Source organism: Urocampus carinirostris, chromosome 5, assembly GCF_059441175.1.
Source record: "Urocampus carinirostris isolate Australia breed hairy pipefish chromosome 5, RoL_Ucar_1.0, whole genome shotgun sequence".
Lineage (NCBI taxonomy): Eukaryota > Metazoa > Chordata > Actinopteri > Syngnathiformes > Syngnathidae > Urocampus > Urocampus carinirostris.
The window spans coordinates 42,086,715-42,114,443 of NC_142353.1; the positions used below are offsets into that span (position 1 = coordinate 42,086,715).

General features: G+C 39.6%; 1 protein-coding gene and 1 pseudogene across 4 annotated transcripts in view; both read right to left on the reverse strand.

Moving 5' to 3' along the window:
* LOC148366447 (golgin subfamily A member 7-like) overlaps nt 1-27,729 on the reverse strand; it is a 49,194-nt gene that overhangs the window by 18,295 nt on the left and 3,170 nt on the right. For 2 of the 4 annotated variants that reach the window (XM_088336889.1, XM_088336886.1), the window contains exons 3-6: nt 21,635-21,787; nt 20,823-20,924; nt 17,457-17,509; nt 10,550-13,577 (exon numbers count right to left, since the gene is read on the reverse strand). In XM_088336889.1, coding sequence (XP_088193015.1) covers nt 17,468-17,509; nt 20,823-20,924; nt 21,635-21,787 — 297 coding nt within the window. In that variant the 3' untranslated portion in view covers nt 10,550-13,577; nt 17,457-17,467. Of the gene's footprint in view, nt 1-10,549; nt 13,578-16,908; nt 17,024-17,456; nt 17,510-20,822; nt 20,925-21,634; nt 21,788-27,729 lie in introns of those variants that run through there. The other 2 variants (XM_088336888.1, XM_088336887.1) reach the window with 2 other exon arrangements.
* LOC148366448 (U2 spliceosomal RNA) lies at nt 23,868-24,139 on the reverse strand (annotated as a pseudogene).

The window sequence follows — 27,729 nt, forward strand, 5'->3', positions numbered from 1 at the left end:
TGACGTTGAGACCAAAACACTTTTTTACTTCTCATTTTGTGCCCAAACACTCCCCTACTTACGACCATTCGACTTATGAAGAATGGTAGATCCAAAAAAATATCCAGACATTGCTCTAAGTTAGATTTTGTCTTGTGTGCACCTTTTTCCGAGTAGAGGACTTTACTGTCGTGCTTCTTTTCGCCTTTACTAGCATGTGGTGGCGCTGTGAGAGGTCACCCAGCATCCAAAGAAGAAATCCGCTTTCTCTTCCTAGTTCGTGTCTTAACATACTATAGTGTATCTCCAGCGCGCTAAGAACTTTGACATTTTTATTGTTTAATATCTGGTGCATCCCTTCAATATGGTTGCCGTAAAGTGTAAAGAAGAGGCGAGCCGTTTCTTTTGAGATGAAAGTGGAATAAGAAAGCTTGATGCGGTTGACAAAATTGTTCGATCCCTTTGTTTTCGTCCACTCTCTACCACAGAGGACCTTCTTTTAAAGCCCATCTTCCAAAAGTAAGTAGAACTTAACTTAATTTATCTTTATAGAGCATATTACATTAGTACAAAACAATACAGGTTACTTATATAAACCATAAACATACAAAATATAGTAGGAAGGGCAGCGTCTGTGTGTATGTGTATGTATATATGTATATATATATATATATATATATATATATATATATATATATATATATATATACACATATATATGCATGCACAAGACATCTGGTGAGAGTTGCTCTACCACGTACAGGATACTGTAAGTAACAATTTTGGCACAAAAAGCTCCGAGTGCCGCCAGCTTTCCCCCCTTTTTTTTAATGTCCAACTCGCATGTGGTAAAAATTACAATCCCTCCAGTTTTTTAGCATATGGAGCACAATGACGTGCAGTGAGGTTTGGTTTTCGGGTCAGATTTACGAAGAAAACGGACCAACATCTTATTTATCATTTGATCGGGAGAGCAAGAAAGCAATCTATAAACTATAGCATAGAGAAAAACCTCGATTATGACCTTAACCCTGCATACCATTGGAAAGCTTAAACTCTTGGGATTCGAAACATGAGGACCATTTCAAAATCTACTCATCACGATCAGTCTGAAACAAGATACCTATAAACCCGTCATAACCAATGTTCCCTCAAAGCTGCCTGTGTGCGCAATTGCGCACTACCCAGAGCAATGTGATAGCTTGCTTCAGTGGTGGTGTTTCTGCGCACTACAAAAATCCGGGTTTGAAATTGCTAATGAAGAAGCGAATTAAGTCAAAGTTGCGGTGCAAGTGTGTAAAAATACACGGGTTGCCCTGATGTTGCGTTCTAAATGTGGTAATTTGAAAGTCAAGGTTGAAGTAGAACGAAGTTGAGTAAAGTCAGTAGAGTTTTTCGAGAACCAGCTTCTTCGGCTCGGCTCACTAAAAGGAACCGGCTATGTGGGGTCCCACGGGTCTAAATATAATGGAGGCTAGAGCTCTTGTTGGTGATAGAAAGGAGTGGAGAGGTGTTGTGAAAGGATAGTGGGATGGTGGACGCATTCTTAAGGATGGGCTGGGCACCCGTATGATGCGGCAGGGGTAAACCAGTGAAAGCTGTCAGGCCCTGCTGTTGAAGAGGGGTGTGTTGTGTCACCCTGACCCGAGTGACATGGCCGCTTTCTGGTGTCCCGTTTCATCTGGAGGGACGAAAGCATGACCAACTTAGGTGCCGAGGTGCCTAACTTGTTTGGGTGTTTGGGCAATTGGGTTGGCCATAGTCCCCAAAAAATGTATGTGTGTTTTTTTATGCTATTTATTTCCCTTTTATTTTCTTTGTTATTGTATGTGTTGTCTTGCTGTCGGTCACCCCTCTTGAGGGATATGACCAAGGTAGATAGATAGAATAGAATATGCCTTTATTGTCATTGTTACAACATGGGATATATTATAACAACGAAATTGGATGACTCCAGTTCCACATTTTACAGTGAGGATAATGAAACAAAGAGATAAAGGAACAAAGAACATGTTTTAACTGTCTTTGTTGTCTTTGTTGTAAATAGGCTCTGCTTCCTCCGGAGGGGAGGTGATGAGGGGGGTGAGGGACAAACAGAAATGGTGGATGGAACTGGATGTTTGATCTTACAGTGCACACAGTCCAGTGTATTTTCCCGAATTGCTCAGTCCACGTATTGAACGGATTTGGGGAGTACAGCCCATAAACATGCCCGATTAAAGTCGCCGGCGACGATAAAAGCTCCGTTGGGGTGTGCAAGCTGCTGTTTATCGATAGCAGCGGGCAGGAGATTTAGCGCTATGCTAACGTTAGCATAAACAGCAAGCACAATGACCAGTTAGCTCTCCCGGTAGATAGAAGTGTCTGCACGATACTGCTAGAAACACCATATCGAGTGAGCAGTGTATATAGAATAGGTATTGGAGTACTCCAAAAGTAATTGAAAGTAATCAAGTTAAACCCTACCCAACCCTGATGATGAAGTACAACAATATTCAAGTTGAGTTCTTCAGAGATGCCAACAATAATATGCACAAGTACAATTTTGAGTGCAAAATAAGAAAGGACTCAAAGAACAGTTTGTGACTCCAATGACCACAAAGGGGATAATATACGAGGAGAGCGTCCTGTTTTTAGACAGCAGCGGTAGTTTGAACTGATTCGTGTCCTGGATGAATTGAAATCAACGCAAGCTGAAAAAACAAGCGGGAGTGTTCTGGTGGAATTAATTGTATTTATTGTTTTTAAGGTGACAGTGTGTAATAATTCACTCCTAGGTGGGGGTGAGGGGGGGGGGCTTGTCGCAGTAACATAGAATGGAGAAAAACTTGTCATTACAGAAATAGAAAATTAGAATAATATCAAATGGTTGTTTTTTCAGTGTTACCTAAGTTGGTTCTTGTTTAACTTGCCATTTTTTGCAGCGTCTTTATCAGAACTTTTGAATTTTCATAGTATTATTTGACTTAGTATGGAAAGTAGTACAGTGTGGAGTAAGGCACGCAATTATCTTGTGTAAGGGCAGTGTTCTAGTGAGAAAGGATTCTGATTTGGCGCTCACTTCAGCCCCAAATCATAGTTTTGTTAAAGTATTAGCAAGTCAAGCCATCCAGGAAATTTTGTTGACCTTTTTTTTATAATAAACGGATGTGAAATCCCATCTTTTGTGACGAAATCTAGGTTAATCAAGACTGTAAGAACACAATAACAATGACAGGTGGATAAAAAAGAAAAAGTCAGTGAGACCGAAGCTCAGCCAGACCCAAACATAATGATTGACATTTTGGGCTCGGCCGGAAGAAAATTCGGGTCGAATTGGGTTTGGGCTTAAGATCGTACCTCTAGGCTGCAAGTGGTGGACAAAACATGTTCCCTCTTGTGGAACACTTGATTGCTTTGAAGTTGTCTGTTAGCTAATAAATCAACAATACACAACAGTGAATTGTCGTATTTAACGGATTTTAGCGTGATTGCTTTTGTTGCAAGACCACCCACTAGCGGGCGTGTCCTTTCACCTGTAAGAAGGCCTGAATGTCGCCAACTCGAAATCTGATTGGCTAAAACAAGATTCATTGTCACTTGGTATGTTTCATGAGAGTCTGCAGATCTTTGATGAGATGACAGTCTACATGCCTCTGGGCAGATTTCTGATCCAAGCAACAAATAGAGGCAGAAATATGATTGGTTAAATGCTTGAATATGAAAGAATGCATCTGGAAGCAGAACAACAGGGGAGAAGCAATGAAAGTTATTTATATTTATTATTAAATTAATATTGATGGTCAAAATATAATTACCCTCACATGATTTAAATATCTTTAAGGCCAGCAGAGAAAACCTTCCAGGCCCTCATGGTCCACCACTGGAAATTTGTAATTCTGGGATCTGAAGATGGTGGCCAACCATAGGAGTAGATATCTCCAACCAATGACAAATTCGAGATTTACGTATATTTTAAAAGATGCATGTTTATGTGATTGTGCATGTCTTGTTGCTTATTGAAAGGGACACTGTGTAATATTTGACCACTAGATGTCACTGTATTTTATCATGCAACCAAAAGCCAGTGCTAAAGAAAAAACAAGGAACAATACAAACCACAGAGATTTAAAGAGACAAAACCGCACCAATTGTCTTTTCATTCTTTTTGCCCAGACTTTCACATTTGCTTTAAAATAAATGAAGTCATTCTACCACTAGGAGGCGCTTAATTATACACAATGTTCCTTTATATTTTGAATGACGTTTGTTAGGGTCCCACAATACACCCCCTAAAATAAATGTGTTTTTTCTAATGTGAAAATACTGTTGGACGGCCACCAAGCCTACTGGAGTTCCACATTTCTTGCATTAAACAACAGGAAAAGCTTTTTATTGCATTTATTTTAAACGGTTTGCAAAACAACAACAAAACATTGCTTCCTCACTTTTACAACCGTATTCACCACAAGCTTGAAACCGCATTTGACAACTTCTTATCAAAGGGATCAGCAATGACTTTAAATAACTCCCATAAGTAATGAAAACATACAAACGCAAGCACTTTATCGCTTCGAAATGTGGAAAGACGCACGATTGGGCCATGCAGAGTGTTCCCTCTAAGCTGCGCGCGTGCGCAATTGCGCACTGCTCGCTCATTCTCAGCGCACAAGAAAATCGAGCCAGCGCACAAAAATCAGGGCTCAAAATGACTAATTAAGAAGCGACTTGAGTCAAAGTTACAGTGCATGAAGGTAAAAATACACAGGTTCCCCCGACGTTGTGTCCTAAATGCGGTATTTTGAAGTCGAGTCGAAGTAGAACGAAGTTGAGTAAAGTTAGTAGAGTTTGTCGGGAACCGGCTTCTTCGACTCGGCTCACTAAAAGGAACCGGCTCTTTCGGGTCCTAAACGGCTCTTCGGGTTGTTTTTGCTTCTTTAATCCCAACATGACCAAATATTATGTAAAATGATTCACAAAATGACTTAAAGGAAGGGGGAATAGAACAAAAAAGAAAAAAATACCCAAACGAAAAAGTAGTGAAAAGCTGAGAAAAAAAGAAACAAAAGGAAGAGGAAATAAAGAAAGAAAAATTTAGAAAAAAGCCAGAAAAAAAGAAAAGAAAGAAATGTAGGGAAAAAGTAAATAGAGAACAAAAAGAAAAAAGTAACAGCTCGGAAAAAAATAAGAGTTTTTTTAAAGGAATTTAAAAAAAATTAGAAAAAAAACACGGAAAAAAGAAGAAAAAGTTTGTGTTGCATTCAAATAATTTCCAATTCTATCAAGTGAATCTTGTTGCCAACATTGTACTTCCACTAAAAAATGTGATTAAGTACAGTTCTGTATCTTACTAAATAAGCCCCCAAAAATGTTAATATTATGCGACAAAATATATCAGGAAAAAAAAAAAGAAATGGATATCTTGTGAAAGAATTGTAAGAACAAACGACGTTTGTATGCCGTACAACCTTTGCAATAGTACATGAGTCAATTCATTCAAAAGAGAAAAATCATTTTGCATTGCCGGAAACTCAGCAAAATGTCAAGTTTTGGACATGTTTGATAATGAATTATCTTGCCACACTTGGGATTATGGTTGCTCACTGTTGTTTCAAGCGTTGCTCACCGACTTTGTGTGAACGCTCAGACCCGTGGAAAATTACAGGGAACATTGGCCATGCATCTTCGATTCAAACGAATGATGCTTCCGATTTATAGAAGTGGCGAGTTAGATTGTTGATTTTAAGTAGAAAACATTTCAAAACACTGTATGATACAAGCGCCAGCTATAGAAACAAAATTTGCTGGCATCAATTGCAAACCAGAATATTTTCAAACACATATTTAAATATACACACATTAAGAAAAAATATTCGTTGCACGGGAAATCCCTGCAAAATGTGCCATTGAGATTTTTTTTTCATGCGCAGTGACAACGATGACACCCTATTCCGAAGTATCTTAGTTTTCTTTAAAGCAGGGGTGTCAAACTCATTTTAACTCCTGGGGCCACACGATAGAACATACATTCTCTCAGGGGTCGGACTAGTAGGTTAGAAAGGAAAAAAGAGAGAAAGAAATAGGAGAGAGAAAGGGAGGGAAAAGATGAGAGAGGGGGACAAAGAAAGAGAGAGAGAGAAGAGTGATTAACAAAAGAGAAATAGTGAGAGATGGGAAAAAAGTGATAACGAAATCCCAAAGAGAAATACAGAGAGAAAGAGAGAAAGGGAAAGCAATAGAAAGAGAGGATAAGAATAAAGGAAGAGAGAGCAAAAGAATGTAAAAAGACACAGAGCGAAAGAGATAAAGAGGAACAAAGACAGAGAGAGAGAGATAGTGAGAGAAAAAGGGAGGAAGAGAGATATAGAAATAGAACAGAGAAAGGGAGAGAAAAGTTAAGAGGGTGGGACAAAGAGAGAAAGGGAGAGAGAGATAAGAGAGTGGGAAACACAAGAGATAAAAAGAGAAATATTGAGAGGGGGAAAGAGAAAAAGAAAGAAATACAAAGAGAAATAGAGAAAAGGAGAGAAAGAGAGAAGGGGAAAGCAAGAGAGAATAGGAATAAAGGAAGAGAGAGCAAAAGAAGGTAAAAAGACACAGAGCGAAAGAGATAAAGAGGAACAAAGACAGAGAGAGAGAGATAGTGAGAGAAAAAGGGAGGAAGAGAGATATAGAAATAGAACAGAGAAAGGGAGAGAAAAGAGGGTGGGACAAAGAGAGAAAGGGAGAGAGAGAAAAGAGTGAGAAACAAAAGAGATAAAAAGAGAAATAGTGAGAGGGGGGAAGAGAGAGAGAACGAAAGAAATCCAAAGAAAAATAGAGAAAAGGAGAGAAAGAGAGAAGGGGAAAGCAAGAGAGAATAGGAATAAAGGAAGAGAGAGCAAAAGAAGGTAAAAAGACACAGAGCGAAAGAGATAAAGAGGAACAAAGACAGAGAGAGAGAGATAGTGAGAGAAAAAGGGAGGAAGAGAGATATAGAAAGAGAACAGAGAAAGGGAGAGAAAAGTTAAGAGGGTGGGACAAAGAGAGAAAGGGAGAGAGAGAAAAGAGTGAGAAACAAAAGAGATAAAAAGAGAAATAGTGAGAGGGGGGAATAGAGAGAGAACGAAAGAAATCCAAAGAAAAATAGAGAAAAGGAGAGAAAAAGAGAAGGGGAAAGCAAGAGGGATAATAGGAATAAAGGAAGAGAGAGCAAAAGAAGGTAAAAATGCACAGAGCAAAAGAGATAAAGAGGAACAAAGAAAGACGAGAAAGTGAAAGAGAGAGATAGTGGGAGAAAACGGCAGGAAGAGAGAGAGATATAGAAATAGAAGAGAGAAAGGGAAAGAAAACTTGAGAGGGTGGGACAAAGAGAGAAAGGGACAGAGAGAAAAGAATGAGAAACAAAAGAGATATAGTGAGAGGGGGGAAGAGAGAGAGAAAGAAAGAAATACAAAGATAAATAGAGAAAAGGAGAGAAAGAGAGAAGGGGAGAGCAAGAGAGAGAATAGGAATAAAGGAAGAGAGCAAAAGAATGTAAAAAGACACAGAGCGAAAGAGATAAAGAGGAGCAAAGAAGGAGAGAGAGGGAGAGAGAGAGAGAGAGAGAGAGAGAGAGAGAGAGAGAGAGAGAGATCTACTACTACTTTCAAAATGCTCATTTTAATATCAGTGCATGTATTTTTGCTTATTATTTGAATCAATATTGTTTTGTTTTTAACACATGGTGGCTCTAAATCAGGGGTGTTAAACTCATTTTAACTCAGGGGCCACACAATAGAACAAACATTCTGTCGGGGGCCGGACTAGTTGATTAAAGAGAAAAATAAAGAGAAATAAAGAAACAAGAGAAAGAGGGAGGGAAAAGGAGAGAGGGCGGGACAAAGAAAGAAAGAGAGAGAGGGAAAGGGCGTGAGAAACAAGAGATAAAAAGTCGTGAGAGAGGGGGAAAAGAAAGGGAGAGGAAGAAAGAAATCCAAAGAGAAATAGAAAGACAGAAGGAGAGAAAATAGAAAAGAAAGCGCAAAGGGTATGACGAGAGAAAGAGAAAAGAGAGAAAAGGAAAAGAGGAAGTTAGAGCAAAAGAGGTTAAAAGACAGAGAGAGAGAGAGAGAGAGAGAAAGAGACAAAGAGCAACAAAGGAAGAGAAAAAGAGACAGAGAGTGAAAGAGACAGAGTGGGAGAAAAGGGGTGGAAAACAAAGAGAGAGAGACAGGGAGCGAGAGAGAGAGAAATAAATAAAAGTACAGTGTCTTTGTCCGAGGCACCTTTCTTTGGCAACATCAAGTTGACATATTTCAACCTGCAGCTTGTTTTACTCTTGCGCTTCTCTGAGTGTTTTGTCGCGGGCCGGATTCAATCCCTTAGCGGGCCTGATCTGGCCCGCGGGCTGTCTGTTTGACACCTGTGCTCTAAATAATACACACCATCTATTTAACATACATAAAGCTGAATGTTTACATATTGTATATATACAGGACTGTCTCAGAAAATTAGAATATTGTGATAAAGTTCTTTATTTTCTGTAATGCAATTAAAAAAACAAAAATGTCATACATTCTGGATTCATTACACATCAACTGAACTATTTCAAGCCTTTTATTATTTGAATATTGCTGATTTTGGCTTACAGCTGAAAAAAACTCAAAAATCCTATCTCAAAATATTAGAATACTTCCTCAGACCAAGTAAAAAAATAATTTTATAACAGCAAAACTAAATCAAACATTTGAAAATGTCCATTGATGCACTCAGTACTTGGTTGGGAATCCTTTTGCACGGATTACTGCATCAATCCGGCGTGGCATGGAGGCAATCAGCCTGTGGCATTGCTGAGGTGTTATTGATGCCCAGGATGCTTCGATAGCGGCCTTCAGCTCATTTGCATTTGCAGGTCTGGTGTCTTTCATCTTCTTCTTAACTATACCCCACAAATTCTCGATGGGGTTCAGGTCAGGGGAATTAGCAGGCCAATCAAGGACAGTGATGCCATGGTCAGTGCACCAGTTACTGGTGGTTTTGGCACTGTGGGCAGGCGCCAGATCATGCTGGAAAATGAAATACTCATCTCCATAGAGCTTTTCAGCAGATGGAAGCATGTAGTGCTCTAAAATCTCTTGGTACACAGTTGCATTTACTCTGGACTTGATGAAACACAGTGGACCAACACCAGCAGCTGACATGGCTCCCCAAACCATTGCTGACTGTGGGAACTTCACACTGGATTTCAAGCAACTTGGATTTTGCTCCTCTCCAGCCTTTCTCCAGACTCTGGCGCCTTGACTTCCAAATGAAATGCAAAACTTGCTTTCGTCTGAAAAGAGGACTTTGGACCACTCTGCAACTGTCCAGTGCTTCTTCTCCATAGCCCAAGTCAGACGCTTCTTCCGTTGTCTTGAGTTCAGAAGTGGCTTGACCATGGGAATACGGCTATTGTAGCCCATTTCCCGGACACGTCTGTGAACTGTGGCTTTTGATACCTGGACTCCAGCTTCAGCCCACTGTCTTTGAAGCTCCCCCAAATTCTGGAAGCGGCTCTTCTTTACAATTTTGTTAAGGCTGCGGTCAGCTCTCTTGGTTGTGCAGCGTTTCCGGCCACATTTTTCCCTTCCGACAGACTTTTTGTGGATATGCTTTGAAACTGAACTCTGTGAACAGCCTGCTCTTTGAGAACATTTCTTTTTGTGTCTTACCCTCCTGATGGAGGGTATCAATGATGGTCCTCTGGACAGCAGTCAGATCAGCAGTCTTCCCCATACTTGTGATTTAGTTTACTGAACCAAGCTGAGTGTTTTTAAGGCTCAGGAAACCCTCGCAAGGTGTTTCGAGTTAATTAGATGATTCAGGTGATTAGTTGAATAGCCTACTTGTATACTTTTTCATGATATTCTAATATTTTGAGATAGGATTTTTGAGTTTTCTTAAGCTGTAAGCCAAATTCAGCAATATTCAAATAATAAAAGGCTTGAAATAGTTCAGTTGATGTGTAATGAATCCAGAATGTATGACATTTTTGTTTTTTTAATTGCATTACAGAAAATAAAGAACTTTATCACAATATTCTAATTTTCTGAGACAGTCCTGTAGGCAGCTTAAAACTCGGCGCACCAGAGGTTTTGAGCAGTATTGCAACATCATAATAATCATAATAAGGACAAGAAATATTGTCAAATACACACAAGACAGAAATCCAAAATAGTTGATTAAATATTTAGGCAATTCAAGGCTTCAACAGTAAAACACATTGAAGGTTCTTAAATGAGCATAAGTCAAAAAGGTCTGACAAATTGCTAATAACCTTAATTCCTATTTAACATGTTTCTAAAGTGAAAACTAGACAAAGTGAAATATTATAGATCACATTCAACGTCAAACTCTGACTAATATTGTAACGGGTAGTATGTTCTCAGGAATGCAATGAATATCTACATCAGGGGACGGCAACCTATGACACTGGTGAACCCCTCGCCGTCAGTAAATGGTTTTCTGTGCTTTTCTATGCAGTGAGCAATGTGATAGCTTGCTTCAGTGGTGGTGTTTTTAGCAGTGACAAAGGTCTTCAGCGTCTGTGTTTGTTTGCCGTACCTGGACACTGCACGTTTTAATGTCTCCACCATCTCAGGCTCATCCTTTAATTCATGTTCATGTTTCGTCTCGTAATGACGTTTAACACTTGCTGTGTGAGGTACGGGGCTTCTCGTAGATTGCCAACATTTTGCATCTGATGGCATGCAGTGGTCGAGATCAGAAAATTGGTCGAAGCCGGGAAACAGATGGGAGCCAAAACAGGAGTGAGTCAGGGTCGAAAAGCTTGCCTAGCGTAAACTGAGGTTCGCAGACGGACTGACAACAGGTGACATATAGACGTGGATTTAAATAGTGATAGGAATCTTGATCCACTGCTGGGGTTAACCAGTGGCGCGCGAGCGCACGGCAAAATAATGATTATATTTTAAAAAAGCACATTTTACCTGAAATTTAGACATTTTTAGTTGTTATTTAGAGGCTTTACGTTAGCGCCCCTCCTCCTTTTCTTCGTGTGTGTTAGCGTGGCACCTTGCAGGAGAGATCCGTGTTTTAACCCAGCCAACGAAACACAGGCGCGCGATAAATGAACGAATCATGACGGCTCCTCGAGCGAAAACATCTTGTTCTTTCCAGCCAGCGTGGACAGACGAATGAGGCTTTGTGCAAAAAATGACCGTGATGTTGTACGAGACGAAAAATGAACATAAATTAAAGGATGAGCCTGACATGGTGGAGACATTAAAATGTGCAGTATCCTGGTACGGCAAACAAACACAGACGCTGAAGACCTTTGTCACTGCTAAAAACACCACCACTGAAGCAAGCTATCACATTGCTCACTGCCAAGTAAAGCACAGAAAACCATATGTTGATGGCGAATATTTTAAAGAATCATGTGTGCATGTATGCGTGTGTGAGCGCGCGCGTGCATTCTGCTTTACTGCTGTTATTTCAAGTTTTGATATTATCTGCAACAAGATATCATTGATGAATGGTATGGTAGCTGTCCATAGCACTTGTTTTTTGATCGTAGTTAACCGTTCATGAAGAATGGTTGATTCTGGTTACCGTATTTTCCGCACTATAGGGCATCCACATATATATCTTCCATAGATAAGGCGCACCGGATTATAAGGCGCTACAATGGGAACGCCGACAAAACAGTCAGATGATTCAGTCCAACTGATTACCCCCTTAACATTCCTCAAAGCTTGCAAAGAAGCAAATACGTGTCGTAGACACGTGCGGATGCGGCGTCCGTACGATGTCACTCAAATGCATCATTTCAAATATCATTTGGAAGGTTAAAGTCTTGGGATTCAAGAAATGCCAACCATTCCTTAGTTTCTATTTTCTTTTTCGCTCGCAACTTTACTGTGCATATGACAATAAACACTTGGAATTTAGTTTAATTCACTCAACTCATCACAGCAACATCAAGATCGTTCTAAAACAAGATACCGGGAAAATATGAAGCCGCATAGCTCACCTAAGTTCTCACGTTCAATGATGATACGCAATCATGGTCTTCTTACAACCGTGAGTGAAGTAAATCCAGGAGAGTAGAATATTTACAAATACAGACTAATGAAACATGTTTCTTTATGGCGTACTTTAGCAAGCTTGCTAAGCTTGCTACGCCATTGCTAAACTCGGCCAATTGCAGGGTTTGTTTTGGCCATCTAGCCAATCCGAGGCTCCGAATAACTTCAGCCAATAGCGATCGATTTAACGGATGATTGACACATCTTTTTCGGCCAATTGCAGGGTTTGTTTTGGCGCTCTAGCCAATCCGAGGCTCCGAATAACTTCAGCCAATAGTGATCGATTTAACGGATGATTGACACATCTTTTTCGGCCAATTGCAGGGTTTGTTTCGGCCCTCTAGCCTATCCGAGGCTCCGAAAAACTTTAGCCAATAGTGATCGATTCAAATGGTGATTAACACATTGGTTAGCCAATGAAACGCCGGCATATAAATCCCAGCATACACCGCGGACTACTCCACGTTCGGGGGAAGATCGAGTCGGCGGCTGTTGCGTAAGATGCGAGACCTTGCGATTTAATGTTGAGCCATATATAAGGCGCACTGTATTATAAGGCGCATGGTCAGCTTTTGAAAAAAATTAAGACTTTTAGGTGCGCCTTAGAGTGCGGAAAATACGGTAATTCTTGTGGCAAAAAGTTGAAGTCATGGATGGCTAAAGGCCTTTCCACTTGTTATTCACATTCATTTTTTAGTTGATTGATGAACAAGAATAGTGCAAGATAAATTGGTCAGTTATACGATTAAAATGTATATCCATTTTGTGTATTTGGACTGGTGTAAAATTACAGCTCTGTTGGATATTAAAGAAAATGTGCGAGTCATTAATCTTGGTGTGGAACACTGATTTACGAGGAAATTTGAAAGTGGCACCCCACACCAAAAAGGTTGCTGACCCCTGATCTACAATCTTAAGCAATAAATAGTTTGTATTGTATTGTTTAGCGCAAAATACTTTGAAAACTGCGCTTTGGGTAAACATCCATCCTATAAATTACTTTGGGATACTCAATGCTGCTCGGAGTATCTGACTCAAAATCTTTACACTCAACTTCGTAGAGGACCAAGAACACAGGCACTAAAATTGAGTTGCATTTGAATTGACCAGAAGGAACACACAGGCACAGTAGACGAATGCTAAAAGCCTTAGTCCAGTTCTGTGCTTATGAAAAGACCTCCACTTGGAAATCCAGGCATTTCGAAAGCAATATCGAGAGGATAAAAGATGGCGGTGTGACTGGAATGTCTGAGTCTGACAACAATCAGCATGTCCGTTATTCTTGGAGAGATTACAAAAAGAGAAACCGTAAAAATGTCCAACAAAATCAAATCGATAGCAGATTCTCGACGAGTTTAGCTTTTGGCTTCGTAACACAACATTCGTAATTGCACAATTCTGCTTGAAAGCGAACGGTTCCTCGACGGGATTCGGTGCAAATCCTGGAACCGAACGCGTTGACGGAAAAACAAAATGTAACGATTGTGGAGACGCGGTATTTCAGATGTGCGGGGTTCTTTTCAGCGAGTGTGATGGCCTGGAAAGAACCTCCCGCTAACAAAGCAGCTCCTACAAAAAAGTGAACACAAGGTGAAAACAAAATTTGGGGACTTGAGAGCACAAGAAAATGACTGGTCCAGGTCTAAGACTGAAAAAAAAAAAACATTATATAATGAAAACATGTGGGAATCTTTTGGAATCCCTCACCTTTTCTGCATAAATTCCCCATCAAATGTGATTTAATCTTTGGCAAAATATCATATATCACATAAACAGAAACTGTTGAACCCAAAGAGCCATGAGAGCGCAAATGTGTAGATTTTTTGGGAGCGAGAGCCAAACCATATATATATTAAGACAAAATTCATCAAAACCTTCAAACTTAATGTCCCAAAAAAGCTAATTCTTCAGCACATTGTACTTCACTGTGTTATGATTGATGATTTGATAAAATCTATTTAAAAGTACCGTAAATTCCGGACAACAAGCCGCTACTTTTTTCCCAAATGTTCAGCCCTGTGGCTTATTCAGTGAAGCGGCTTATTTAAGTAATTTTTCTAACGAATACCAGCGGCACTCGAGTACAAAAGGTAAAATTTAGACCGGTGAAATTGGATCGAATTGTCCGTATGACAGAGGATAGAAGTTCATTTCAAATGTGAGAAAGACGCCCTTGAAAACGTCAATAATGACGAGAAAGACGAGGATGGCTTACTGAGAATTTCATAATTGCGGCACAGCTTTTTTTTGACAGCTGCGCTTCGAGCCCTGCGAGCGTGTTACGAGTAGCGTGGTGGTACCTTTCACAGGCACGGTTTGGGATGAAAGTTATATTATTATTATTATTAAAGCTTTGAAAACTCTCTCGGTGTACCGTCTTTCTTTGTAAATATGTGTAACCATGTATAATATGTATTTGCAACTGTATATTTTTGTCATATACTTATTTGTATTTATTTTGGACACTTGTTCTGATAAGTCTTGCACTGACCAATTAAAAAGAAGGGGCGTAACAGACGCGGGGGATTATGGGAAGTAGAAACCAGTAAAGGTGAGTGTTTGTGGACACCGCAGACAAAAGTGCATATATATTTTTCCCACCCTTACCTTTGGAAATATACACTTTTTTTTCCTTGGATTACTTTCAACGTGCATCCGGACTTTGCAGGTCTGTATCAAATGATAACGACCGGTATCGTTTTCCGTTGAATCAGCCGACCGTAAGATTTTAAAAGTATAGGCATGCGCTAGTCGGTTCAGGACCTTGACTCAGCCCCTTCGCTGGAAACAAGCATTTCAACCTAATGGCTAGAGATATAATATGATATGTCCGATAATTAGCAAGCAGTAGAGAAACAACATATCTATGCAGGTTCTCCCCATTAACATTGTTCAGTTAAAAGGGACTTCTCTTCTCAACGTGGATGCGTGCAGCTACTATACCGGTGCGGCTTCTGTATGTAATAAATCCGTTTTCCTCCCGAAATGTGGGGGGTGCGACTTATAATCAGGTGCGCCTTATAGTCCGGAATTTACGGTAATTATGCCAGAGCCTGTGTCCCATATTAATATAAGTATACCAGTCAAAATTTGTCTCCCACTCCCCCAGTGTTGAGGCTCATGTTGGTATTTTTGTGAGCAAAGTTATTTTGTAAAATTAGAGGAGTTAGTTAGAAGAGATCACTCGTGAGATTTTTCAGAAAATAGCTGGAACACTTTGCAATATAGTATATTATTGAATATTGTAGCGGTCACTTAAAAATAATCACTCTTTTATTAACCATTGAGGGATGATTTAGACCAGAGGTTGGAAACCAATGGCTCCCGAGCTAGATATGTACTCACGGAAAAAGCCAAATGGCTCGGAGATTTAATTCTGGCCATACAAATTTCTTCTATAGCGTTCCTAACTTAATAAGTGCAGAGTTAAAATTAGTGCGTTCATAACTGAGGTAACGTTTCCAAAAGCAGCCATATGAAGACGACCAGTTTACAGCCCTAAAACCTCTGCAACCGTGTTTTCATAAATTGTATCAAATCATCACACAGTGAAATAAAATGTTTGATCAAGTCTGAAGGGTTGGTTTATCTGTTTCTCTGAATTTTGACCTAAAATGTATTGTATGGCTGTCCTCACTAAATAAAATAAAAAATGTTTTTTTTGCTTTTCTGGCTCTTTGGGTCAAAAAGTTTACCAAACTAACAAAAAAGTATGTTTTCACATAACAGCAACAATGTGTTTATGGTGATAGTAAATCAAGAGTCATTTTTACATAGCAAAATCGATGCTGAAAATTCAGCACTTGATCAGATTAATTTGTCTGACGCGCTGACAAAGTGATCCAAGTCATCCCACTGACCTAACACAATTTACATGAACATGAATGTTCTTAAACTGCAGCAGCGGCCATGTGACTGTCATAAAGAGGAATTATAATACTCTACGAAAGCAACACCCAAGATGAGAAAGCAGTTCATTCGGATTACAACCAGATGAGGAGACTCAAGCCTTAAAGTGTAGGCTTGAGGTTATGTGCTCTTGATCATTGAGGGTATTATTTTGTTTTGAAGGGGATTACTCTAACATGCAATGCAGGATGATCCAAGTCATACATCCATCTGGGAAAGATTTGATACCGGTTAGTTAAGGGCTCAAAAATACAGAGACCCCTAGCTACTTTGCACCCCAGTTATCGCTAATTCACTCCTTTGAGGATTTTGAATTCAATATAGTACCGCGTATTGTGTCCTGACAGCGGGGACCGATAAGGGAAGGCGCTCTGTGTTGCGTGGGACTGTCTGTGTGCGCGACTGTGATAGGCTGGTGTATGCTGTCAGTCAAAAAGTTGGTTTGGTCAAGTGGCCACTAGCTTTTAGCGGCTTGTTCCACTGAAATTAAATTCACCAAATCAAATCTGAAACTAAGGAAAGTCAGAAGTGCGCAAAGAAAGGCTGATCACCAGCGGGTGCTCCGCGGATTGTTATTGCGTCCGGGACAGCCAATATTGTCCTGGCTTTGCACGTGCGACAAGCGCTTCTAAAAGCAACAAAATAATAATATTTTGCAAATGTTCTATTTTATCTCCGAGCCATATGTACTCATGATAAGAGCCATATATGGCCCTCGAGCCACAGGTCCCCCCCTGGTATATAGGGACGAATAGCAGAAGCTGTTGCAACTATTGACAATGCAATGCTGGAATATGTAAGGCAAGATTTTGATAGTCTGCTTGATTTGGGTCGTGTGCCAGGCTAGCTCAGACCACAGTCACACTTACCAGACCTAAACCCATCTGGAGGGACAAGCATATAGCAGTGAAATCAAAGATCAGACTCTTACATCATCCTCTTTGCTTGCGAGATATGGACTTTCACAACAAAACTGGAAAAGAAAATCCAGGGCATAGAGATGCGATGCAACAGAAAACTTCTAGGCATTAACTACTTAGCCCATGTGACCAACGGAACGGTGCGCAACGCCATCATTGGGCACATTGGAAGAACTGTTGTGAACTCTGCGCAGACAGAAAATTCTGTGGTAAGGTCATGTCACAAGATCATCAGGACTGGCCAAGATAGTTCCCCAGGGCACCGTCCAAGGGGGCAGGAGAAGAGGAAGACCGGAAAACATTGAGTAATGGACTGGTGCCATCTTTGCCACGGCCCAAAAACAGGCCAGGAACAGTCAACAGTGGAGAAAGCTGTCCATAATTGCGTCCCCACTGGTTCCCCGACGACCCCTGTGATTAACAGATCCGTGAACCGAGACCAATGGTGCCCACAGTGAACATCTCTGAACGTTCCAAAAAATGAGATTACAAGCTTTTTGAATTTACCAGATGTGATTTTATATCCTTATCGGTTTCGAGATATTGAATGTCTAAATGTGCCCAGGGCTTTTGGAACACCCTGTATAAAAAAACTGCAAACAAATCTTACGGCACTCACCTCAATAACATCTATCTGGTCAGGCTTCTCTCTTCAAAGATAGTGATCTCAATCTGAATTGAAACAGTCAAGGAAATTATGTTTGGCTTTATGTAATAAACCCAAGGCCAAATAAAACCAAAAACTCACATCTACTCACGTCAGGAGCTTTCTGTTTGTTACAAAAACATTACACATGCCTAGTTTAACAAATCCCCGCCGATATTTTTTTGCTCCCGAGACAAGGCATGACTGACATTGACATGCTGTTGATTGTTGACGAGCTGGAACATAGCTGAGGATGTTGAAAGAAAATCTCAGGTGATCCGTTCTCGTCCGTCCGCTGCCAAACACAGCACGGCTTCTCTCCAGCGTTGGCAAAATAACGCAGAACGCTGTCAGGCCAATAAATTCAGAGGACGGCAAGTTCCAAAAGTCAGCTGTGAGCAATTTTGGTTATTTTTGTTATCCTTATTCTGCTCTATTTAATCACAATTTTTCATCAACCTGTCGCTTTCTAAACAGGCGAATAAATCTCACAATTCTATGCAGCGTTATAGATGACAAAAACATTTTTTAATTTAACAAATCTATGAAGTGTGTCATATACATTTGACACAGAAGCGTTATACTCCAAAATTGACTGCAGCCTTTGAGCAAAGAACGCAATGCAATGTCATTCTGTACATCAGAATTAGGGATATTTTGTCCTGAAGAGCCATATAACATCATAGGCGTGATGAGGGGGCCCTATCTAACTGTAGTCGGGGCTAAGGTGAAGGCTAAGCGGCTACCGGCGTTATAAGCCTTCGGTACCGTCCGTAATCATGGTAAATGTAAACTCTGTACCAAATAAGACAGACGAACTGGCTGTGCTAGTGATAAACATCAAAGCGTACAGGGAGTGCAAATTTCTGTGTTTTACGGAAACATGGATCATGTCTAGCATCCCGGACGCTAACGTGGAGCTACCCGGCTTCAGCGCCGTTAGGGCAGACAGAGACACAAAAGCCTGCGGGAAGAGGAGAGGAGGCGGAGTCGCTATCTACATGAACACGAGGTGGTGTAACCCTGGGCAAGAAGATATCCATCTGCTGCAGGGACGTCGAACTTTTGGCCTAGCGTGTGACGTCATCCACTCCGCTGCTGCTAAACTACAACACAGCACCCCAAGGCCATCCTGTTAATAAACAACAAAAGGATACTGCTGGAAGTGTGAATTTCCCTACGGGGATGAATAAAGTATCTATCGATCTATCTATCTATCTATCTATAGTCCTTCCTGTTTTCAATGGGTAGATGCAGACAATAATCCTATTGGAAACCAATTATTGCCAGTATTCCTATTATGGAAAGTCATGTAAATGTCTTAGTCAAGGGGCCTGAAACTAAATTCGCTTGGGGGTTGCCAGAACAAAAGTCTGGGTGAGGGTGAGCCAAATCAGGTTTTCTGCAAGAAAAGTTCTGATAAAAATATTAAACTGTATTTTTACACATTTATGTAATCTAATTGCTTTTGTGCACAGGCAGGTTCCCTCACCCGGAATATTTTCATGCACCAATGCACTGTGGGACTTTTAATAGATGCAAACTACTCAAACCTAGACCAGCTAGCTAAAAATCCAAATGTGTATTGCTTGATGTATCTGGAACGTTTCTATTTTATGTTCTGGCAGAATGCCAAGGGTGTATCCATCTATATATTGTGGATCAAACAGCTGTATCCATTTATATATTGTGTGTGTCTATGCTTTTGGCATGCAGTCATTTTGTAAAGACAGGAGACGCAGCAATGGAGCTTACGTTTGAAACACGGATGAATCAGGCATGGTATTTGCTGTATTTGGTGAATTACATAACTTAAATCATCCTTTATTCACTGTCAAAAGTTAAACGCGGAAGCAACATCTATTTACGTAATGACGTTGCTCCCGCTTTGGAATACCAAGACTCCTCACTACTTTGCGCTCTGGTTATCGCTGGTTTACTACTTTACGAATTGAATTTATTTTGTCTTTATAGTCATTGATATTGTGGTATCGTGTATTGTGTTCTGTTAGACAGCACACTGACGGGACAGAAATAGGGAGGGCGCTTTGTGTTGGGTGGGTTTGACTGTGTGAGTGACTGTGTCCGCAACTGTGATAGGCCGGTAAACAAATTGGGAAGCATAGCGACGGCTAGCTTTTAACGTCATGTTACAAAAAAAAAAGAAATACATCAATTAAATCGGACTGAGGAAAGGCAGGAGAGCGCAACAAAATAGTTAACAGCAGCAAGGGCTCCATGGATTATTATCAGGTTACAGAAGGGTCAATGAGAGGACAAGAGCGGTGCTGTTGGTCCGGCCTACTGCTAGCGGCTAGGCTAATAAATCTTTTAAACCACCGCTGCGGATCCAGTATCTTACCAAGGCCTGGACCATTGTCCATGAAACGGATGACCTGGCATTTTGTGGGAAACTGCTATATTAGAGACGGTCTTATTCAAATAATCGCGGGGATTTGGCTCAATTCGAGGACACCCAATCCCACCACACAGCTAGCCGGCTGCTCTAGATTTCTGACACTAAAAGAAGAAGCCCTTCAATTTCGTTTTACCTTTGTCTAATGACAATAAAACCATTCATTCAACTGAAATTATGTGTTGTGTGTTAGAATTTATTATTTTGTTACAGTAGTATACGCTTGGTTTGTAATGACATAATCTCAAGCTAAATTTAAACCTTTGGGGTTTTTTTAAAAGGTGTGACGCTACTTCGCGGAAGTCCACTTATTGCGGGTAGTTAAGGTACCCATTAACCCAAAAAAAAAAACATGTATACGGGGTTACTGGTTTGTCTCGAAGGCATGTAAACGATTTATTTGGATCAGATATGAGATATGGTTTCCGACCAGATTATTGCCTGCATGCAAACATACACATTGTCTTTCTCTTTTAACACAACTCCAGGTAATCAGCTAGTGATGTACAAGTCTGATAGCAGCCCTGTTTATAATATCATTTTTCTATTATTCTATTATTATTAATGATTGAATAAATGTGTGACCAGCTGTGGCAAACAGATGAGCGATAATGTTATTTTTTTATATTCAATGCATGTACTCAATTACCTTCAAAGATTTCTAATAGACAAATGACTGTGGAAAATGTGTAATGAACTGAAAAATAATTGCCCTCATAATAAACTTTGGAAAATAAATACAAAAGTCATGGCACATAATTGTTGCCAAAAGGTGGTTGTTTTACATGATTATTTTTAATACACTCAGTTACCGTACATTTTAATTTATGTTTCATGAGAAAGGAAAAAAAATCTAGGTGTTTTAAGTATTTGAAAAGATAAAACCTTAAAATTAATTTTAGTCAGCAGGAAACTAAGGATACAACTCGGAGGCCTCTTTCGATGGGGTCGGTGAGCAAAAGACCTCTGGGTGCGTACATCTTGTCATTCTGCTCCTGTACATACTTTGCAATCTTTTTTAAGACCTGAAAAATAAATCAAACAACACCCCTTTAAATACACATTACACAAAAGTACAAAACAAGATTAGACTTTAGGATAAAAAATGATTTCTCACAATGGTGTAATTTGGTGAGGTTGTTGAGATAGTGTAAAATCACTTTATAATTGAGAGACGACATAGTCAAAATACACGGATCTTATTTTACGGACTAGAAACCATACTAGAACAAGAATGTATTATGTAGTAAAAAAAGTATATAAAATCCCCCTTGAGTACAAGTCTAATATAGTGCACTGTGGAAAACATACAAGTCACAATTTGGTAAATTTCTCTTTTTCCGAAAACTGTAAAGGCCATTCTGAAGGCAGAATTAACAAAAGCTACTGTACTAAATATTACAAATCATTTTCTCAGGTGTTCAAATATGTATTTGTAGCTATATCACATAAATAAATCATTAAAAAAACATGCATTGTGATTTCTGGATTTTTCTTTTTAGTTTATCTCTCTCACAGAAGACATGCACCTACGATAAAAATTTCAGATTCCCCCATGATTTCTAAGTGGGAGAAATGTAGTTTTAAAATACAACCCAAATAATCAACAAACTAGTCTACAGATTTAAAAATTAAACAATGTTTTTTGGAAGCTTAATCCAATCAAAAATGTGAAAATAGTAATTTGCTGTAATGTGCAAATAGAGGAAAAACAAATATGAAACATTTCACTCACCTTCTCGTAATGTGTCTCCATGCACAAGAAGACGGTGTAAGCCGTCAGGCAGGCCAGACAACCTTCGATATATGAGTGACTTCCAAGTTTCTCAGCTTCGGCGTAAAGGTTATTGAGAGTCCGCACCGTCTCCTCAAACTGTTGCTTGTCGATCTTAAACACATCATTGAAAATTAAAATGACCAAATGTAAATGTTAACACATGTGAGAGTTTATATTTTGCACGTCATCCATCAGTTATTGTAAAAAAGAAGAAGAAAAGCCAAGTCAGTGCAAGCCCTGCCTTTGTCTTCCATTTCTCTTACAATCCCTCATTGATAGCGTTAAGCGAGAATGGGAATTTCAGCATTGATCCGATCCAAGTAAATATAGGGTAGAATCGATCGATATTGATGAGGGCTGCAACAACGAATCGACAAAATCGATTGAAATCGATGATTAAAACCATTGTCAACTAGTTAGATCCTCGATTTGTTATATCAGGTGATTTATGAGCCACCAAGAATGTTAAATCAATGCAAATTAGAGTACACACCATTTTGTTGTGAGGCAGGGAATTGTAGTACCGGAAGAGAGCGCCAAGACGATGTATAAAAAAGCTATGTTAAATAATTTATACACTACATTTTAAATATTGCATCATTTACGAAATGGACATGAAAGTTTCAACTTTCTAGCATTTCATCATGAAACAAAGTTATCAATTTCCAAAGGAACAGACAGAAATACAGAGAAAAACAATCAGAAAATAAGTATAAAATAAATAAAGTAAAAAGAAAAAGAATAATAATTACTTTTAACCCTACCCAAGGGGAAAATTCTTGAGCATAATTCATTTTCATATTGGCAATGTTTATCATATTCCAAAATGTAACCCCCAAAACACATTTTTGACAACATTTTTAAAAAGTGGGTTTGTTGACATTTTTTGATTATTTATTTTTTGGGTGGATAAAAAAAAATCTACACAAATTAAAATGTATTGCTTTTTTGTTTTGTGTTGTAGGATAAGTCCAAATGTAATATGATCTGTAGATAAGGTGGTAGGAAAAGAGCATCTTACATAGTTGCAGGTGTATAGCATACATTTCTATTTTTTTATAATCAAGTTAATTGACAAACAATTGTTTTAATCGTTTTATATCATAGAGTTTTCTCATCTATCGGTCCAAAACTTCACTTATTTGAATAAATACGAGGGAAATTAGAAATCCGATTCATCGATAATCGAACAAATTATCGACTGATTCAACGATTATGAAATTAATCGTTAGTTGGAGCCCTAATATCGACCATATACCGATACTTTTTGCTTAGAGATGTCAGAATTTTTGAGTAATAAAACCCTGACCTTTAGTAAAGTTTACAGTTAACAAAAAAACACAGCATCAATATTCAGGCATTAAAAAAATCATGTTTTATTGAATAATTATATTGAAAATGTTAACAGTATCAAGAAAATATAGAAATATTTATGTAACAACTGTTTCAAAACAAAAGCCAAGAAAGTCAAACCAAAAAGTCGACAACGTAACGGAAAAACAAAAAAGGTGTCGCATTGTGAACTAGAGAATGAAAACCTTCAGTTGCACAATATTTTTAATGCAAATAAAGTGTACTTGTCTCTCATTGGCTTAAATACCATAGTGGCAATGGATTTACAGGGTTTTGTTCAGGAAGCGTAACATGTCTACATGTTTGGTTGCTGCTTTCTGTAGAGTGAGCTTTTTATCTCCTCCAAGACGTTATGTAAATGTGTAGTGTTGCCACAGTAGCAGACCAACTCATCGCCAAATGACACCGCACATTGTCCTTTTTTGTAGTTAAAAGAAAACTCAATACCTCATTAGGCTTGCCGCTGCCATTTTTAGCTTATGGTATAGGGTCCTGTGCACAGTTTTGGCCCTTTCCTCTGCCGGCAGGCCAGGTAGGGAGAGGTGTCAAAAGTGCATCAGTCAGTCAAACACCCAGGCATAAACCTTGAGATTTGTGACGGCGCTAAAAGAGACATTTATCTTCATAGAGAAGTGGCGCTTTGAGGAAATTGGTGGAGGAGTGATGTAGTGGGGGTGGGGGGGATTTTGTAAGGTTTATTGTTCTATATTCTCTATCAATTGTCCATTATCCGTTATCGGTCAAATCATAATACGCTACAAAGCCAAGGGGCCGAGACACTTGCTCTCAGCCAAGAGGGCAAGTCAAGGTCTTAGCCACAGAGCCATGCAGCGATCAGTCCGAATGCACGGTTCCCGGTGGTAGTGCAATACCGGGCCGATGCGTGGAGTGGACAGAGCAAGCTCTTATTCCATCTCCGGTTTGCAAAAATCAAAACCTCATAGGCTACGATACTGCCGACTTGAGCGTCACATGCCGACACACCGTCACATACCAATACGTCTAGAATTTCAGATTCAAGGTCCTGACCGACGTTTGCCGATACGTAAAGTATTACATAGTCTGAACAGATACTACACTTGATCTTAGCCAAAAGGCCGACAGAGTAAGCTCTTGTCCATTGACTCAAATTGTGGTAGTGATCCCAGGATAATAGTATCGATACGCTCCAAGTACTTTTTTAATATCAATGATATTGATATATGGATAGATCCGCTCACCCTTACTCAGGGATGATAATCCTCATCTGGGAAAGGTTAAGATGCCCTTAACAACATGTACCTGAAGAGACAGATAGCTGAATACACACCATAAAAATTCCAAAATATGAAGGATCCAGGCGTACCAGACCAAGACAAACAGATCTAAATCTCTGCTGCTCTGCAGGCCGCCCACTTATAAACGCAGCCTTGACTGGATGCTATTTAAATGGGCTGCTTGACAGACATGTCAATATTAGGCTAGAGCGCGGGGTGTCCGGGACAGATTTGGCTTGCTCTTGGGTGATGCTGAGAAAAGATATAACCTTAAGAGAAGAAAAGCAGGCAGTTGAAAGAATCTAACATTTTCTGACAACTACCCCAAGTTCTGCTCATGAGGAATGCGGCAACCAGCTAGAAAACGTCAGCGGTCGGAGCACATTTGCACATGCTTTGTTCTTCCGGTAATTTTCAAACTCGGAGGCATCGGTTCAAACACTGCCAGGGCATCTGACCCGCTAGTTAGCATTCCGACAAGATTAAAAAGGGAGGAGGCGATTATTCTTATTAGACATGTTAAGAAAATAAAACAGGAACCTTGAAAGTAAAGTTTACTAGGCAATGTTTTAATAACTCTTCTTGTCTTTTGCAATTTATCTGTCAGGTTATCAGTTTATCTTTTTAATGGGGCAAAGCTCCTCTTCAGTCACAACGACCTGTTCCACACAACTGCTTTTCACATTTGAGCTCACTCCTACCCGTTTTTGAAATGTTTCTGAGAGTCCTCATAATCAAACTGCGGCACTGCCAAATATTGAAAATTGTGTTTCAGAATGGATAGAGAATTTTCAGATTTGTATTGATTTTCCTACAGTACAATTTTTAAGTGGAAAGTGGTTCTTAGACAATGTTGTCACTTGATCTTCCCCCTAAGATTCGATCTGCAACCTCAGTGGAACTGTTTAAATCTAAGCTTAAAACACACTTCTATTAACTAGCTTATGAATGACCTATATTTCCTGTTGACAATATTTGTGTATTATTTGCCCTCATGTAGGTTTTAGATCATTGATTGTGTCATAATAATCTGTAGTTTGCAATAGTCTTTAACCTGTGCAGCCCTTTGAGACTCTTTGTGATTAAGGGGTATACGAATAAACATGACTTGCCTTGACTAAAATACTGGAAACAACAAAGTAGCCATTGTTAGATAGATAGATAGATAGATACTTTATTCATCCCCGTAGGGAAATTCACACTTCCAGCAGTCTACCCCGTTATTAACAGATTAACATGATGCCCTAGGGGTGCTTGTAGCGGAGTGGATGACGTCACGCTAGTCCAAAAGTTCGACATCCCTGCGGCAGATGGAAATCTTTTCTTTGTGAAAATCCAGGGATACACCACCTCGTATTAGCAAGTCCGCCTCCTCTCCGATTCCCCCCGGCTTTCGCGTCTCTGTATAGCGGCGCTGAAGCCGGATAGCTCCGGGTAGCTCCGGGTGGCTACACGTTAGCGTCCGGAATGCTAAAGGTGAGCCACGTTTCCGCAAAACACAACAACTGCGCTCCCTGTGCGCTTCGATGTTTTACACCAGCACTCGATGATCTTATTTGGTCGTGAGTTCGCATTTACCATGATTACGGATGGTACCGAAGACTTATAACGCCGCTAGCCGCTTAGCTAGCTCCGGCTCTTCTTCCACGATAGGCCCCTTCATCACGCCGGCACGAGAATTCTTCAGGGCAAGGAGTTGATTCCTTGAATAGACGCATTTTTGTGGGCTAAAACCCATGTCTATAAGATAGAAGTAATCCATAGTGCCGTTGTCAAAACGGGAAGAAAAACACTGAAGATAGGAGCAGACAATAAAACAATAAGGCAGCTGATGGAAAAGGCAGCCGCTCGTGGCAGCGCTGCTTTGATGACATTACAGCTATTGTTAATGTTATTATGTTAATAGTACAGATTTGGTTTAATCTTTGTATCAATCAACGTTTTGGTAACAATAAACAAATGTCAATTGAAAAAAAATTTTTTCAATTTTTGTAGTTTTCATAGAAAATGCGTATTTCATCATTTTGCCATAAACTGGCATTGTAAACTGCGGAAGAGTCTTAGTATTAGGTAACTCTTGAACTGGCAAAATCTTTCACAGTTGGGTACCAATAGTTACAAAAATAAATAGGCAGGCGACAAATCATTAATTTACTAATTGCTTATTTTGTGGTTTAATCAGATTGTATTTTAAAACAAAAGGTTAGTTCAGATTTTTACAAACAGAGTAGCCATAGTTTAGAGAATGCCAGAAAGTTGGAAAATGATGTTATTTATACTGTGCGTTGTTCTATGGCAGGGGCCGGGAACCTTTTTGACTCAAAGAGCCATAAAAGCAAAATATATCAATTTTATTTTGGGAAAGAGCCACACCATATATTATGAGACAAATTTACTAAATTGCTAAACCCGCGCCCCAGACAAAAGCTTAGTCTTCAGCACATTTATTTTTGATGATTTGATAAAAATTATGAAAAGAGAATAATGCCAGAGCCCGTGTCCCAAAATCAACAATCATACCACTTTAAACTTGTCTCTTTCTTGCAATTACTCAAGATCGGTTAAACTCATTTTGACCCTTTTTTTCATACATATTGGTTTCAAAACCAGATGTAAGCAGTTATTTTGTAAAAACGTCACAACATTCTGCAAACAGGGAGCCTGATGTGCTTATCTATGGCACAGACGGCGTAGGGCGAGAGATGGGAGGGAGTGCTTGCACTTTTTGCATCGCTCCACCCATCCCTCCCACTCACCCAATCAAAAAACTTTAAGTTCTCTTCCGGTGTTTTGGCGTATTTACAGTTTGTTCTGTGGATTCATCATAAGGTATCTGAACACTGAAGACAGATTATATAGTGATGTTTCATTTAACGGATTATTTAGCGTTGTACAGCCAGAACGAGTTTTTTTTTTTTTTCTGTGACACCTTGACTGTAAATTGTAGTGAAAAACGTGCCCTATATATACTGCGAAGTACTGCTCCATTGTTAGCTTTGGTTTGGCTGTGCGTGTATCTGAACAGGATTAATAGCTTATGTTTTGGACGAGATGGAGAAAATTTGCATGCAATCAAATTTGTCTCTGAGCCACAGGTACTCATAGAAAGAGCCATATATGGCTCGCGAGCCATAGGTTCCCGACCCCTGTTCTATGGGGTTCCATTTGTGGGCTATTGCAGATTTCATTATCATTACACATAATTACATCCTACAAAACATTATTCCTTTCACGTTATCCATATGACTATCGGATTACTGTCCCACGAAGCAGTAAAGAACAGTTCCTCCTTAAGGCCACTTGTGTGACATCTGTAGGCATTGCACTGTTTTCACCAAACTCAAACAGAAGCTATGATAGTTGTACATCACAACGTTTATAAGACCAAAAACTAATTTTTAAATCATACAATTTTTGCAATTGTTTTGATTTGCGGCACCTGGC